The 14,603-nt window shown below is 44.2% G+C and overlaps 1 protein-coding gene across 3 annotated transcripts in view; it reads right to left on the reverse strand.

The window, feature by feature from the left end:
- Positions 1-1,354: 1,354 nt before the first annotated feature.
- Positions 1,355-14,603, reverse strand: part of LOC129811663 (steroid hormone receptor ERR2-like) — a 55,850-nt gene continuing 42,601 nt past the window's right edge. For all 3 annotated transcript variants that reach the window (XM_055863146.1, XM_055863144.1, XM_055863147.1), the window contains 2 exons: positions 10,145-10,414; positions 1,355-5,877 (listed from right to left, as the gene is read on the reverse strand). In XM_055863146.1, coding sequence (XP_055719121.1) covers positions 5,633-5,877; positions 10,145-10,414 — 515 coding nt within the window. In that variant the 3' untranslated portion in view covers positions 1,355-5,632. The remainder of the gene's footprint in view (positions 5,878-10,144; positions 10,415-14,603) is intronic.

The raw sequence follows: 14,603 nt of genomic DNA on the forward strand, positions 1-14,603 counted from the left end.
TAATATGCCTGTGGGGCGGCAGGTAGCCTAGTGGTTAGAGCGTTGGACTAGTAACCAGAAGGGTGCAATATCGAATCCCCGAGCTGACAAGGTTCAAATCTGTCATTCTGCCCCTGAACAAGTGAGTTAACACACTGTTCCTAGGCCGTCATTGAAAATAAGAATTTGTTCTTAACTGACTTGTCTAGTTAAATAAATAGAAAAAATACTATAGTTAAGAAAGTAATACTGAGTGTATGTTGTGTAGTAAGCTGTTAGTAGGCCATGTGCCTCACCCTAATAATGTGGTCTATTATCACCTCTAAATTTGGCCTACTGTCCTGACTTGGTGGTGCAGCTGTTTTTTTAGAAATTGAATCATTGAATATTGTAAGAGCTTTCATTGTCTGCTTATATTATATGCCCCCTTTATTTATCCTACAGTTCTGACTTGGTGTACAGGGAGAACACTGTAAGAACAGCCCATGTTCTGAATTCTGTCGCTGTACACTTCAAGAGTGCTGAACAAATAGTTATATTGACTACGGACGTCCTAGCTCGCTCATTAATGTCTTAATCGAAATTACGGATGGCCTCTTATCTGCTTGTTGTCCCCTTATGCCAAACTTTGTATATCGCAATTGTCAGTAGAAACCAAATTTCTTTAAGCAAGTCAGCCATAGCAAGTCCGTCATGGGGCACCCGAGTGGTGCAGTGGTCTAAGGCACTGTATCTCAGTGCTAGAGGCGTCACTACAGACCATGTTTTGATTCCAGGCTGTATCACAACCGGCCGTGATTGGGAGTCCCATAGGGCGGTACACAATTGGCCCAGCGCCGTCTGGGTTAGGGTTTGGCCGGGGTAGGCCGTCATTATTCTTACACGAGTATGTACTGTGCTGAAAGAGGTCAGGTTTGTTTGGGATCTTTTAAATGTACATTTAAATGCATCACAACATCATCAATAGTGTAGTGCAGGCTTCCCCAACTGGCGGCCCGCGGGTGGTTTTATTTGACTCCCCAAGTTTTTTGAGCAATTAAAAAATATATAAATAACAACACCTTTTCATTGTTGGACAAAAAAGACTAAAGACACCAGGAAATAAGCTCCAAATGACTTTAATTTAAGAAATCTGTTTCCAGGTATTCCCACACCTAATAGAGACGTGATTGTATACAAATGTAAGCAAGGTTTGAAATTTTTTTTTTTTTGTCAAACATGATCTGTTTTGGCTTCTTGCGGTCAATTTGCTGTCTACAAATTATTTGTAATTATGTTCCGGCCCCCCCGACCATCCACTCCAAAAAAAAATCCGCCCGTGGGTGAATCTAGTTGATGGTCCCTGGTGTAGTGGGATAATAAATGAATCACAGACTTCTGGGAGTTATTTAATTATTTCTTCCTTTACCTTTTAGGAAATCAAAACATAAAGGTGACAGATATTGGTGATTTAACAATCAGAGATATCAATGTACACTGTTGCCAAATGATATAATTCACACCATTAATATTTATACTGTAGGAACAGGAAATAATTTTAAGTACCTGTTCCTTAATGCAAGTTTCTCATCAAGGGACCAATTCTGACACATTGATGTTAATAAAAACATGTACCCGCTTCATAACCAAAATGAGTCTCGCCCACTGATAGCCAAATCATGAATTCAACTTTAAGCATGCTTTACCTTTTAAAACAGATATATGGATGGTAAGAGACTACTGCTGACTATAATTACAAATACACTACATGATCAAAAGTATGTGGACACCTGCTCGTCGAACATCTCATTTTAATATCATGGGCATTAATGTGGAGTTGGTCCCCCTTTGCTGCTATAACAGCCTCCACTTTTCTGGGAAGGCTTTCCACTAGATGTTGGAACATTGCTGTGGGGACTTGCTTCCATTCAGCCACAAGAGCATTAGTAAGGTCGGGCACTGATGTTGGGCGATTAGACCTGGCTCGCAGTCGACATTCCAATTCATCCCAAAGGTGATCGGTGGGGTTGAGGTCTGGGCTCTGTGCAGGCCAGTCAAGTTCTTAGATACCGATCTCGACAAACCATTTCTGTATGGACCTTGCTTTGTGCACGGGGGCATTGGCATGCTAAAACATGAAGGGCCTACTCCAAACTGTTGCCACAAACTTAGAAGCACAGGGTTGTCTACAATGTCATTATATGCTGTAGCGTTAGGCTTTCCCTTCACTGGAACTAAGGGGCCTACTGTAGCCCGAACCATGAAAAACAGCCCCAGACCATTATGCATTGGGGCAGGTAGCATTCTCCTGGCATCCGCCAAACCCAGAATTGTCCATTGGACTGCCAGATGGTGAAGCATAATTCATCACTCCAGAGAACGTGTTTACACCGCTCCAGAGTCCAATGGTGGCGAGCTTTACACCAGTCCAGCCGACACTTGGCATTGCGCATGGTGATCTTAGGCTTGCTCAGCCATGGAAACCCATTTCATGAAGCTCCTGACGAACAGTTCTTGTGCTGACTTGCTTCCAGAGGCAGTTTGGAACTTGTTAGTGATTTTTACACGCTATGTGCTTCAGCACTTGGCGGTCCCGTTCTGTGAGCTTGTGTGGCCTACCATTTCGCGGCTGAGCCGTTGGTGCTCCTAGATGTTTCCACTTCACAATAACAGCACTTACATTTGACCGGGGCAGCTCTAGCAGGACAGAAATTTGACAAACTGACTTGTTGGAAAGGTGGCATCCAATAACGGTGCCACGTTGAAAGTCACTGAGCTCTTCATTAAGGCCATTCTACTGCCAATGTTTGTTTATGGAGATTGCATGGCTGTGTGCTCAATTTTATACACCTGTCAGCAATGGGTGTGGTTGAAATAGCCGAATCCACTAATTTGAAGGGGTGTCCACATACCTTTGTATATATAGTGTATCTTTGCAGGGGCATTTCTAGACAATAAATCTTTGATAGAAATGTGGACGGCTCATGTATATTTCAATACAGCCATGATGATGATGATACTGATGAAGAATACGTCTTGAAATGGAAAGTATCGACAATAGTGATGAGGTAGTAGTCAGCAGGACGCTGCATGATGTACTTTATTTTGAATTGCTGTAACTCGGCAACCTACTGTATACTGTCCAGTAACCATTGGCATTGATATACTGTATATTTATATATATACACATTCTACTGTATAGACCCAGTTTGAATGAAAGACTTGTTATTTTGCATTCTAGAGGAGCCTAAATACAAATGAAAGCATTGAAGGGAGGTGCCTGGAGTTTGTTTTGTGTTGGGTGTGAATTTTGGATCACTACAAAAAGCTTGTTGTAAAGTTTTTCTGCTAAACTGTCTGATCTGTTTCATCTGTACTTGTCCATACAAACGCTTGTATTTTACAGCAGAGCAAAGAAAATATAGTTCTGATATTTATTTTTGATAAGAATCATTTTTAATAATATTGAAATATGAATCCAATTGTCCAAAATCTTGGTAAAAGCATGCTTACAGCATGGTTTCAGTCAGAATTGGTCCCCGTTGTATTGCACAACAGTAAAATAGTTCAAGTTACATGGTCACCCTCTAAAGTGGAGCCTGTTAAGTAGACAGCGGCTAGTTCAAGTTGGGATTATTAGGTGCTGGGGTGTGTAGTCATCCTACATTAAGTGACCAATCAGGCTGCAGTAAAATAGGGAGCTGCAGGATTAACACTGGTCAATGATATCACAAGCAGAGTAGCAACCATCCCGTCTCCAATGTCAGGGATTCCTTTGATCACAGTTTCATATTGGGACAGCACCAACATGTATCACATCACATTAATCACGTCAGTAGTATAATCATCCCCCTCCCATCCCATTCTCTCCCATGCAGAACAAGAACAGCATGAGTCTACAGTACTTAACTACAGGGCCCAGCATGCAACATGGAGGTCGACCTACCTACACACTGGGAGCATGGAGGCCCTCTCGTCACTTTCCCACCGAGATCACACCTTGTACAGGCACACCATGGGACTGGTGCTACCCTTTGAAACATGCTGACACTTTGTAGCCTGCATGGCTTCTCACAAGAGGAGCACCTTGGGGAGTGATTTGCTGTCTTTAAGGATGCCTGTCTGTCTCCTGGTCTGTTGAGAGGTGTTACACCACAGCTACTGTGTCAACATGGGGTCAAGCAGTGTTACACGTTTCTACTGTACTCCTGGAGGGAGGCAGAATTACACAGTAGAGAGCAGGCAGGCAGCTACAGCAATAACCTCCTTCTGGGTTAAAAATACCCCCAGTCAGCGTGATGCGCTAGCTACCAACACATCACTGCACTGCACCTGCCATTCACCTCAGTTTGGCTGTAGCTCCATAAAGACAGTCCCAGCTATAAAAAGACAGGCAGCTTCTAAAATGCTGCTAGCAGATGCTGGACACCTTGCTCCCTGTGTGTGGGAGGACTCTGCCACGGTCTTAAAGGACCCAAAATAGAGCATTTGACACATGGGCCTCTGATTGTTTGAACATGGAATCTTCTGGACTTCTGCCACTCGGCAGAAATCCTTTGATACCCCCGCCCCAAACCCACTCATCATCTTTCACCCTCACCAGGTCATTCGCTCAGTTGCCAAGAGGCAATTTCCATCGGCTTGAACAATCACTAAATGTGGGGTTTACAGAGGAGAAACACTACAGTGCAACAGGTGAGTGGTGCGTACATTGCCAGGACACACACTCACACACACATGGGAGGGCATGGTCTACTAGCGACAGACAGACAGACAGACAGACAGACAGACAGACAGACAGACAGACAGACAGACAGACAGACAGACAGACAGAGACAGCAGCGTAGTGAAGCAGATGATATAGGAGGTTTAACATTGACTTGTCCACGGCACGGCTCCCTTTATTGCTGAGTTACTACAGAATAAGACGACTGACTACCTGGCTACGCTAGTTTGGTTAAACATGTCATGTAACCAGTTTATCTTCTTCCTGTCTGAGACCAATCCACATCACACAGCTCACTGCTCTGAAGAGGTATATTCAAGGACATTTAGATCAGTAGAGCTCACATTTAGGTAACACTTTCTGTTCTTTCTTTTCATTTTTTTCCAAAGAAGGAGAAAGAGAGAAAATGGCCGTCGGCTTCACCAGACATAACTGTACACTCAGCCAATCATTATTAATAAATATATACATGTCCTGGTCAAGTCCAGGAGGTGAAACAACTGTCTAACAAGTGAGTCATAGTGGTTGACGTGTGTTGTCATCAGAACACATATGGAGACCTCAACTGTAGATTCTAACTAGAAATAAAACCATGTTAATTAAGAGCCTGCAATTATTCCTTCTGAAGATATAGAGAGAGGGGGAGATCCTTCACATACAGTATGACCACAGATCATAAACAAAACAAAAGTATTACTGTACATAGTATTTCTTATATATTTTAAATTAATCTGCATCATTTTACATTTATACTTTTAACCAAGTTTTGCATTTGTTCTTCTTTATTATTATTCTTTTTTTTAATTTTATTTTTTTAAATGTCTTGGGTTCGAGGGGGCGAAGCGCGAGAGAGGTCAGTCTGTCTCCTGTCACAGTCAGCAGGGTGTTCCTCTCCTGTCCTAAGTCCCCTCTCTCCATGTCCTTCTGTCTGGATCACCTGCTCCTCCATCAGACCTTGGCTTCCAGCATCTCCAGGAAGAGTTTGTGCATGGGCACCTTGCCCTGCACCTTGATGCTGTAAAAGTGCTGCACGGCCTTGGTGGCGGTCTGACGTAGCAGGGGCAGGGTCATGAGCAGCTTGCCTGCCCGCCGGGGGTCCTCCTGATGCTGGCTGCTCTCATAGTCCTGCAGGGCCTCATGGAGCGCATCCTGGAGCTTCTGCACCGCCTCCACATCCTCTATATGCATGGAGTCTGGAGAGGAGAGGGAGGGACAGGGTCAGTGAGAGGGGGCTCTTCAACATGAGTCATGTTAACATCTTCAGAGATACAATGACAACACAAACCATTGCTTGATTTAATGAAATGTAAAATAGTTATGTAAATAGTAACACATCAAAACTTTGCAGAATACAGTGCACATTTCCAATGCAATGAGAGCTGAACGAGGCTTATGAACACAGCAGGAATTCCAAAAAGGCAGTTATCTCAATTGTATTTTTGCTAAAGTAAAACATGGCTGGGTGTGTACTAGTGATCTAACAGCGTAGTCAGCTATTAGACACGTTATTAGCATAATTCACACTGCGACAAGATAAACAATAGAACGTAAAGAAAAACACAAAGCCTAATGTATTTTTTTTGCCATGTGGCCTTGGTTTGATTTCCGTATGGCCTTTGACCAATGAGACTGAAAATCCATATAATGCAGCAGTCTCCTGCAGCACACAATGGAATGAATAGCAGCCAACCCCCAGTGAATGAATACATATTAAACACCTCACTGTTCCAAAAGACAGCTCTGGAATAGATTGTTTTCTTATAAACACTCCATCAGGGAATTGGACGGTGTAAACTAGCTTCAATAAAGAAATAATACTTCCTTCACATTTTCATTCATTTCCTCGCTCTTCTCTCAGAGACAGACACATGTGGAACAACAAATGAGTGGAATGAAAGTAAACACTATTGTACATTTGATTAAATAATCACTGGAATGTTAGTGCTTTAGCTTGCTGGAAACCATATTTTGACTGATGATTGATCAAACAAAACAAATTATATAAACTCCAATTGAACTAGTGTAACTACATGTATGTACTGTAGGCCTACTGTAACAGTGTAACTACATGTATGTACTGTAGGCCTACTGTAACAGTGTAACTACATGTATGTACTGTAGGCCTACTGTAACAGTGTAACTGCATGTATGTACTGTAGGTCTACTGTAACAGTGTAACTACATGTATGTACTGTAGGTCTACTGTAACAGTGAAACTACATGTATGTACTGTAGGCCTACTGTAACAGTGTAACTACATGTATGTACTGTAGGCCTACTGTAACAGTGTAACTACATGTATGTACTGTAGGTCTACTGTAACAGTGTAACTACATGTATGTACTGTAGGCCTACTGTAACAGTGTAACTACATGTATGTACTGTAGGCCTACTGTAACAGTGTAACTACATGTATGTACTGTAGGTCTACTGTAACAGTGAAACTACATCAACAACAACCAAGTGTACAGTATCATACTGACTCTGTAGCCCATATCCTCCCTGACCTTTCAGTATCAGAGGAGGGTTCTCTCTCTGACTCATTGCAGTCTCTCCCTGTCTGATGTGCAGTGGTGTATTGCATTGTTCACGGATACTCTTATGGTACGTACAGAATGCTGTAACAATCCCTTTTCATATTCTCTCTCTCTCTCTCTCTCTCTCTCTCTCTCTCTCTCTCTCTCTCTCTCTCTCTCTCTCTCTCTCTCTCTCTCTCTCTCTCTCTCTCTCTCTCTCTCTCTCTCTCTCTCTCTCTCTCTCTCTCTCTCTCTCTCTCTCTCTCTCTCTCTCTCTCTCTCTCTCTCTCTCTCTCTCTCTCTCTCTCTCTCTCTCTCTCTCTCTCTCTCAAGGATGCACTGGGCTTGTGGTTCTCTCAGTGGTTAACCAGTGTCTGGCACTTATGAGACGGTGTGTCATTGCTTGACTCATATCACCTTGGCAGTGCATATTTCACCACACGGGACAATAAAAGGCTAAACAGATTTCAGACTTTGTCCCAAATTCATTGACTGGAACAACTATATTCCCAAGACCTTGAGACATTTCTCACCCTGACGCTTTCCAATCCACAGCGGTAAAATGAAGTAGGTCGTTTTGGAAAGTGAATGAGCAGTTGAGCAGGGGGGGTGGGGGGATATGAGCAGATGAGGGGGGGGGGGGGGGGGGGGGGGGCAGAATAGAAGAACAAAAGGGAAATTCACCAGGAAGTCAAAGAGCTGACAGTATTGTATCTCCTCTTTGCTTCATACAGGATTAGTCAATGATAAACAGCATATTAGGTCATATAGACAAGTCAATGCCCAGACAAATTATTAGCAATTAAATGCATTTTAATTACTGTGATAAAATCGTATAACCAATAAATGTATCAAAGACATAAGTGAGTATATGTGTGTGTGTACATGTGTGCTTCAGCACATGCGTGACATTTTTGCCATTAAACTCATATAATGCCAAGAATGAGTGAGCACAGTCGACAAAGGTCTCATGGGGAAGTGCAGACAAGATGGAATGAAAGAAAGAAAGAGCTAGAGACCAGATGAGAAAGAAAAGAGAGCAATAGATAGAGAGAGACAGAGAGGGAGAAGGAGATGGAGATATGGAGAGAGAGAGACTGAGAGGGAGAAGGAGATGGAGATATGGAGAGAGAGACAGAGAGGGAGAAGGAGATGGAGATATGGAGAGAGAGACAGAGAGGGAGAAGGAGATGGAGATATGGAGAGAGAGACAGAGGGGGAGAAGGAGATGGAGATATGGAGAGAGAGACAGAGAGGGAGAAGGAGATGGAGATATGGAGAGAGAGACAGAGAGGGAGAAGGAGATGGAGATATGGAGAGAGAGACAGAGGGGGAGAAGGAGATGGAGATATGGAGAGAGACAGAGAGGGAGAAGGAGATATGGAGAGAGAGAAAGAGAGAGGGAGATGGAGATACAGAGAGAGAGAGCGAGATGGAGATATGGAGAGAGAGAGAGCGAGGGAGAAGGAGATGGAGATAACGAGAGAGAGACAGAGAGGGAGAAGGAGATGGAGATATGGAGAGAGACAGAGAGGGAGAAGGAGATGGAGATATGGAGAGAGAGACAGAGGGAGAAGGAGATGGAGATATGGAGAGAGAGACAGAGAGGGAGAAGGAGATATGGAGAGAGAGAAAGAGAGAGGGAGATGGAGATACAGAGAGAGAGAGCGAGATGGAGATATGGAGAGACAGAGAGCGAGGGAGAGGGAGAGCATGCAGCATGTAGGCTATGGAGGAGGGGATTGGCTTAAAAAAACTACTTTGAAGAAACAATTTCCTTGCAATCCATCAGAGAGCCCAAGTCGATCCGATTGATAAACTGCTAATTACAAAATCAATCGCTATGAATTTTCACAGCTGTCAGACAGAGGGGCTCCCGAGAGAGTGATCTCACAGAGACCTTGTTCAAACGTTCCGGACGCCTCCTCCCTACCCCGACACCCAGCCTCCTTCCCTCATCCGCACCCACCCCCCAACAAAGCTCTGTTGTCTGAAAGCAAAGCAAAGCAAAGCCCACTGTCAGCGTTTTCATTTTTCAGCCAGACAAAAAAAGAGAAAGTGCGCCCGTGGCCCAGCCAGGCATTGATCAGAGAGGGACAGGCCCTGCCTACTCAAAAGCAGCCTGTCGATACGAGTGTACCGTCTTCGCATTGGAACAAACAAGCCCCATCACTCCCTGATACTCATTCCATTCGACTTAACACATTGTATTGACAGGCCCTGTGCTCCTAATGAAATGCTAAATTTATCTCCCATGGTTGGCGTGCCCTGCAGCTACTGTTATGGAGACTTAACCAACATAAATGATGAACAATTGTTATTATGAATAAGATAATAAGATAATATTCCAATATAAAATTAGTAACAGTTTACTGCATTTGTGCAATATAAATGGAAACATTTTTGGTTTTATATTTAAAAGAAGGAACACCTAAATATTTTTGGGTGTGGTGGCAAATTAATGAGTGTTTAAAAATATTCCAAACAAATTTTATATTTTTGTGTCACTGGCACTATAGTAATCATGTGTTCATTTGAAATGAACTCTGGCTCGAGATTTGATACAGTATATGACAGTTTTTGAGGTTAATGAAATGTGTCCTAAAATGTATAAATACTAGCTTTATTCATAAAATTACAACAAAAAGTTAAAAAGTCCCAAAATTATTATTTTTGTCCACATTGCTTGTGATTGCCCATTTTACAATATCATATTGTCCATAAAATACTGAAAAATCAGACTCTGATCTTCAAAACATACATTTTCAGCAAAAATACAATATTACCTTAAATAATACATTTTATTGTTTTTTAGATTGATTGTTCTCATCATATTGCATAAATTAAAAAACCTTGTAAAGAATAAAATATCCAAATATTCAAATATTATCCCTGACTGCCGTCTTATTTATGCAATATACGGAGTCGGTGTATATTGTCCTACCTGAGTTGGCGAGAGCGATGGCCTTGAGGGTGACAAACTCCTCCTTCTCCACCTTCAGCTTCTTGTACTTGCGTACGAGCTGCAGGATGGACACGTAGAGGTCGAGCAGGCCCGTGAGCCGCGAGTGTTCTTCGTCCATGATGTAGTCCTCTGCATACACCAGCTCGTCCTCGTAGGGCAGCGAGCGGAACACAATGCTCAGGATCAGGATCTCCATCCAGGCGCTCTGCAGTAGACTCATCTGGTCTCCCAGCGACAGCGTGGAGAAGCCTGGGGAGACAGAGGAAAGCAATATGAGAATCTCTCACCTGCAGTTATCTGCACTAAAATGCAGACACTTAAAATATATTTGTTTGTTTGTGTGTGTGTGAGTATGGGTGTATCCAGCTCATGCTCTGCCCTCAAGATGAAATAGAAAACAGTGAAAATACTCTAATAGGCTCTTTATATTCTCACTTCGTCGATGATCAATGCATTGGGAAACTATTAAATGGGGTGAACTAGTTAAGGGTGAACAATTAAATGAACATTAGCACCCCGATTGTTTTAATGAAAACACTATGAAGCCAAACATGTACTGTCCACCTTCAAGGTCTTTCTCATGGACAGATCTGATCAGTAACCCAAACATGAGTTCAAAGTCTCACCCCGACTGACTAGAGTACATGCCACGGTATGTTAGCAGCAGAGGTGTTTCATTTTAAATGCACTCTGGAAGGTCCTCTCTGAAACGGTTGTCACAGCACTCCAGTGGGCTTTACTGTAAGTGAAGACAGTAAATCGGTGCAAAGGTCTTTGAGACACAAAGCCGTCTGGTCAGCCCTTGTTTCCTGTCACACTGCTATTGGTGGGATTAGCACTGAGACAGATCCTCATTGGAGGGGTCGAGGACGTGACACACACTCAGTACCACGCTGGGTGAGTTGATAAAAACACATACACAACACACTCATGCATGCTAGTATGCACGCATGCATACACACTCACACTAACAGACAGACACGAGTGTGCGCACACACTCACACAGTGAGGGGTCACGTGGGTCAACACAGCCCTAAAGGCATGCTTAAATCCTGTCCCCGTTCCTGACAAACAGCAACTGGATGAGCTGAAATTGTCTGGGCCATATAAAACTATTGTCATTTCAAACACACAGGCTGCTACCGCTACCTGTACATATGGATAGAATTAAACCTTTTTAAAAACAACCATCCCCACAAATCCTCTGAAGATGAGGTGAGAGAATTCAGACAAATGAAAAGGAGGAAAGGGAATCTGGTTAGAAGGAACAGATAGCCATATCATCCCCCTTTCCCCCTACTACCCTTTCCCCCTACTACCCTTTCCCCCTACCAACCTTTCCCCCTACCAACCTTCCCCCCTACCAACCTTCCCCCCTACTACCCTTCCCCCCTACCAACCTTCCCCCCTACCAACCTTCCCCCCTACTACCCTTCCCCCCTACCAACCTTCCCCCCTACCAACCTTCCCCCCTACCAACCTTTCCCCCTACCAACCTTTCCCCCACCAACCTTCCCCCCTACCAACCTTCCCCCCTACCAACCTTCCCCCCTACCAACCTTTCCCCCTACCAACCTTTCCCCCTACCAACCTTCCCCCCTACCAACCTTTCCCCCTACTACCCTTTCCCCCTACTACCCTTTCCCCCTACCAACCTTCCCCCCTACCAACCTTTCCCCCTACCAACCTTTCCCCCTACCAACCTTCCCCCTACTACCCTTTCCCCCTACTACCCTTTCCCCCTACTACCCTTTCCCCCTACCAACCTTTCCCCCTACCAACCTTTCCCCCTACCAACCTTTCCCCCTACCAACCTTTCCCCCTACCAACCTTTCCCCCTACCAACCTTCCCCCCTACCAACCTTCCCCCCTACCAACCTTTCCCCCTACTACCATTTCCCCCTACTACCCTTTCCCCCTACTACCCTTTCCCCCTACTACCCTTTCCCCCTACCAAACTTTCCCCCTACCAACCTTTCCCCCTACCAACCTTTCCCCCTACCAACCTTCCCCCCTACCAACCTTTCCCCCTACCAACCTTTCCCCCTACCAACCTTCCCTCCTACCAACCTTTCCCCCTACCAACCTTCCCCCCTACCAACCTTTCCCCCTACCAACCTTTCCCTCTACTACTTGGAGCATCCCTCTCCTTACCTCCTGTCCTGGTCTAGCGTTCCCACGGGCGCCCCCATTCTGACAGCATATTAGCCCGTCGCCTGATTAAAATGAATGCTTTTACAAGTTTGCTGTTGCAATACTATCTGCTCCCAGGTTATTAAGAGGCGATAGATTACAGTATTGACACACACACAGAGAGAGATACACTGAAGGGGGTAGAAACAGAAAGAAAAAGGTAGAGAGGGAAAGAGAGAAAAGGGGGTAGCGGAGAGTTTCATTTCCCTTATCGTAGTGATGACCACAGGAGGGAAGAGCTGGAGGATACATTCATTAACAGATTGCGATCGGAATGTGAGGGCCTTCACAATGTGAAGGGGAATCAATAGTCAGTCGAATGGAGGATCAGACAGAGACAGGTGCAGGGCCCAGGACAGGCAGGCCCACCCGGGTGGCCAGGGGCTCTGTGAACCACAGACAGGACCAGCACAATACAGACACAAACAAAAACTGCTAGGAGCACAAACTAATATAATTTTAGGAGGAAGCCTAAGTGCAGGTGCCTGTGCTACTACACACCAAAATGCATTTTAAATCCTTTTTAAAGCTCTGGCGAAGGCCTTGAGGCCGATACGTAAAGCTTAATAAAGAGCAGTGATACTAGCAAGAGCAGTGTGCTGGTTTCTTATTTTTTTCTCATCTTATTCAATTGTTACCATTCACCTGCAACAAAGATAGCTCAGATGAGCGAGTGCCTTTTGAATTTGAAATCCTTTGCTGTGAAATGTCCCTGTCAGCACTGGAAAAGCCGTACCTTGCCATTAGCGAGATAATCTGGACTGGCCGCAAGGAAATTGTCATGCAAGTGTAGACAAGGTTCAGCCTGATTTCTGCGTCAGGTTGGCATGCAATCACAGCCTAGGCTTTGTGCACCCTTTTAATGCCAAGGAGCACTCAACCGGAACACCTTGCCCTCAATGTGACAGCACATAGAGAGCACTTGTTCTAGATTTGTACAAGAGAATGCAAAATCCCTCTGTTATACCAGACACCTCTCAGCAATATGCACACACTGAACACAGCAGCCTGCAATTACGTTTGACGCTAAAAGTCCTTGAATTGAATCCGGTGTTGTGAGATGGAGAGGTGGTGTTTTCCCCTGCTCTGTCTCTCTTCAGGGCCTAAATTATGGCTCCAAATGGGATCTTGTGTCGTTGACTTGCCGTTTTCCACTCAATTTAATCGAGTAATGAAGTGACTTCCAGACTCCATAGGTCACACAGCGCTCTGGCCGCCATGCTGTGAAGGCAGCCCGGTTAAGTGCCGTCGGAGTGGGTGATTTCCTCTAATGAAATATCAATATTTACATCTTCATTTCCACACCACTGCCTTGGTGGGGTTTGAGCAAACACGGCACAATATTGACCAAAACTTAGAGACCTGTCTGTGTGGTTGAAGGCCATTTTCCACAAGGCTACCCTGGGTGAGTAGGCTAAACTAGCAGAGGGCAATAAAAACATTTCTGAAATTTCTTTTGTTCTTTTTGAATAAGCATGCTTTCATATACGGTATGTTGTGATGTTAGGGGAGGATTGTTTTAAAGGCATCTACATTATGAATTTAAAAATGACATTACATGACAGTATATTTATTTTATCCAGGAAACACAATGGAACTTGAACATACAGTAGATTACAGTGAATCATCTCTACTTTATCACCGTTTAACCACAATGTACCTCCTCATTACATGTGGACAAGAAGTCCTCAGGAGAAATGTCATGTTGACATAGCATACTACTGTGGTCCATACTACCACACAATCACAGTCATGCGGGGGGGGGGGGGGGGGGGGGGGGGCAGCTCTCTCAGTCCCTGCGATTTCAGAGGGTGACAGGCAGACGTGGTGGCTGTGGACAGGGAACATGCTCTCTTCCTCGCCTCTTAACCAGACACTGAAGACCATGACTGGGTTCAACAGTAGACTAATTCACTTCATGCCTCAACTGGTTCTCACAATGATCCCTGTCCCTGGCTAGGCGCAGTATAAAATCACACTCGTTTTGTTTGTGTTTCCAATAAACATAGCCACTTGAAATGGGTTCGAAAACATTGACAAGCTTGGCTCGTCTCTCTAGTCTCTCTGGTTGATAAAGGCAAATCTTGAATAGCATTTCACTGCAATATTTTGTATAAATCACATATGAAAGTTATAACACAGGAATAAATGTTTTCTTTGACAGATGATTTCCCTCAGCTTGTCCTGCTCTGCTCCCTGACGTAGGTATACTGGATTTAAATACAACAATATCCCTGTCCAAACA

Source organism: Salvelinus fontinalis, chromosome 15 (genome assembly GCF_029448725.1).
Source record: "Salvelinus fontinalis isolate EN_2023a chromosome 15, ASM2944872v1, whole genome shotgun sequence".
NCBI classification, from domain to species: Eukaryota; Metazoa; Chordata; class Actinopteri; order Salmoniformes; family Salmonidae; genus Salvelinus; species Salvelinus fontinalis.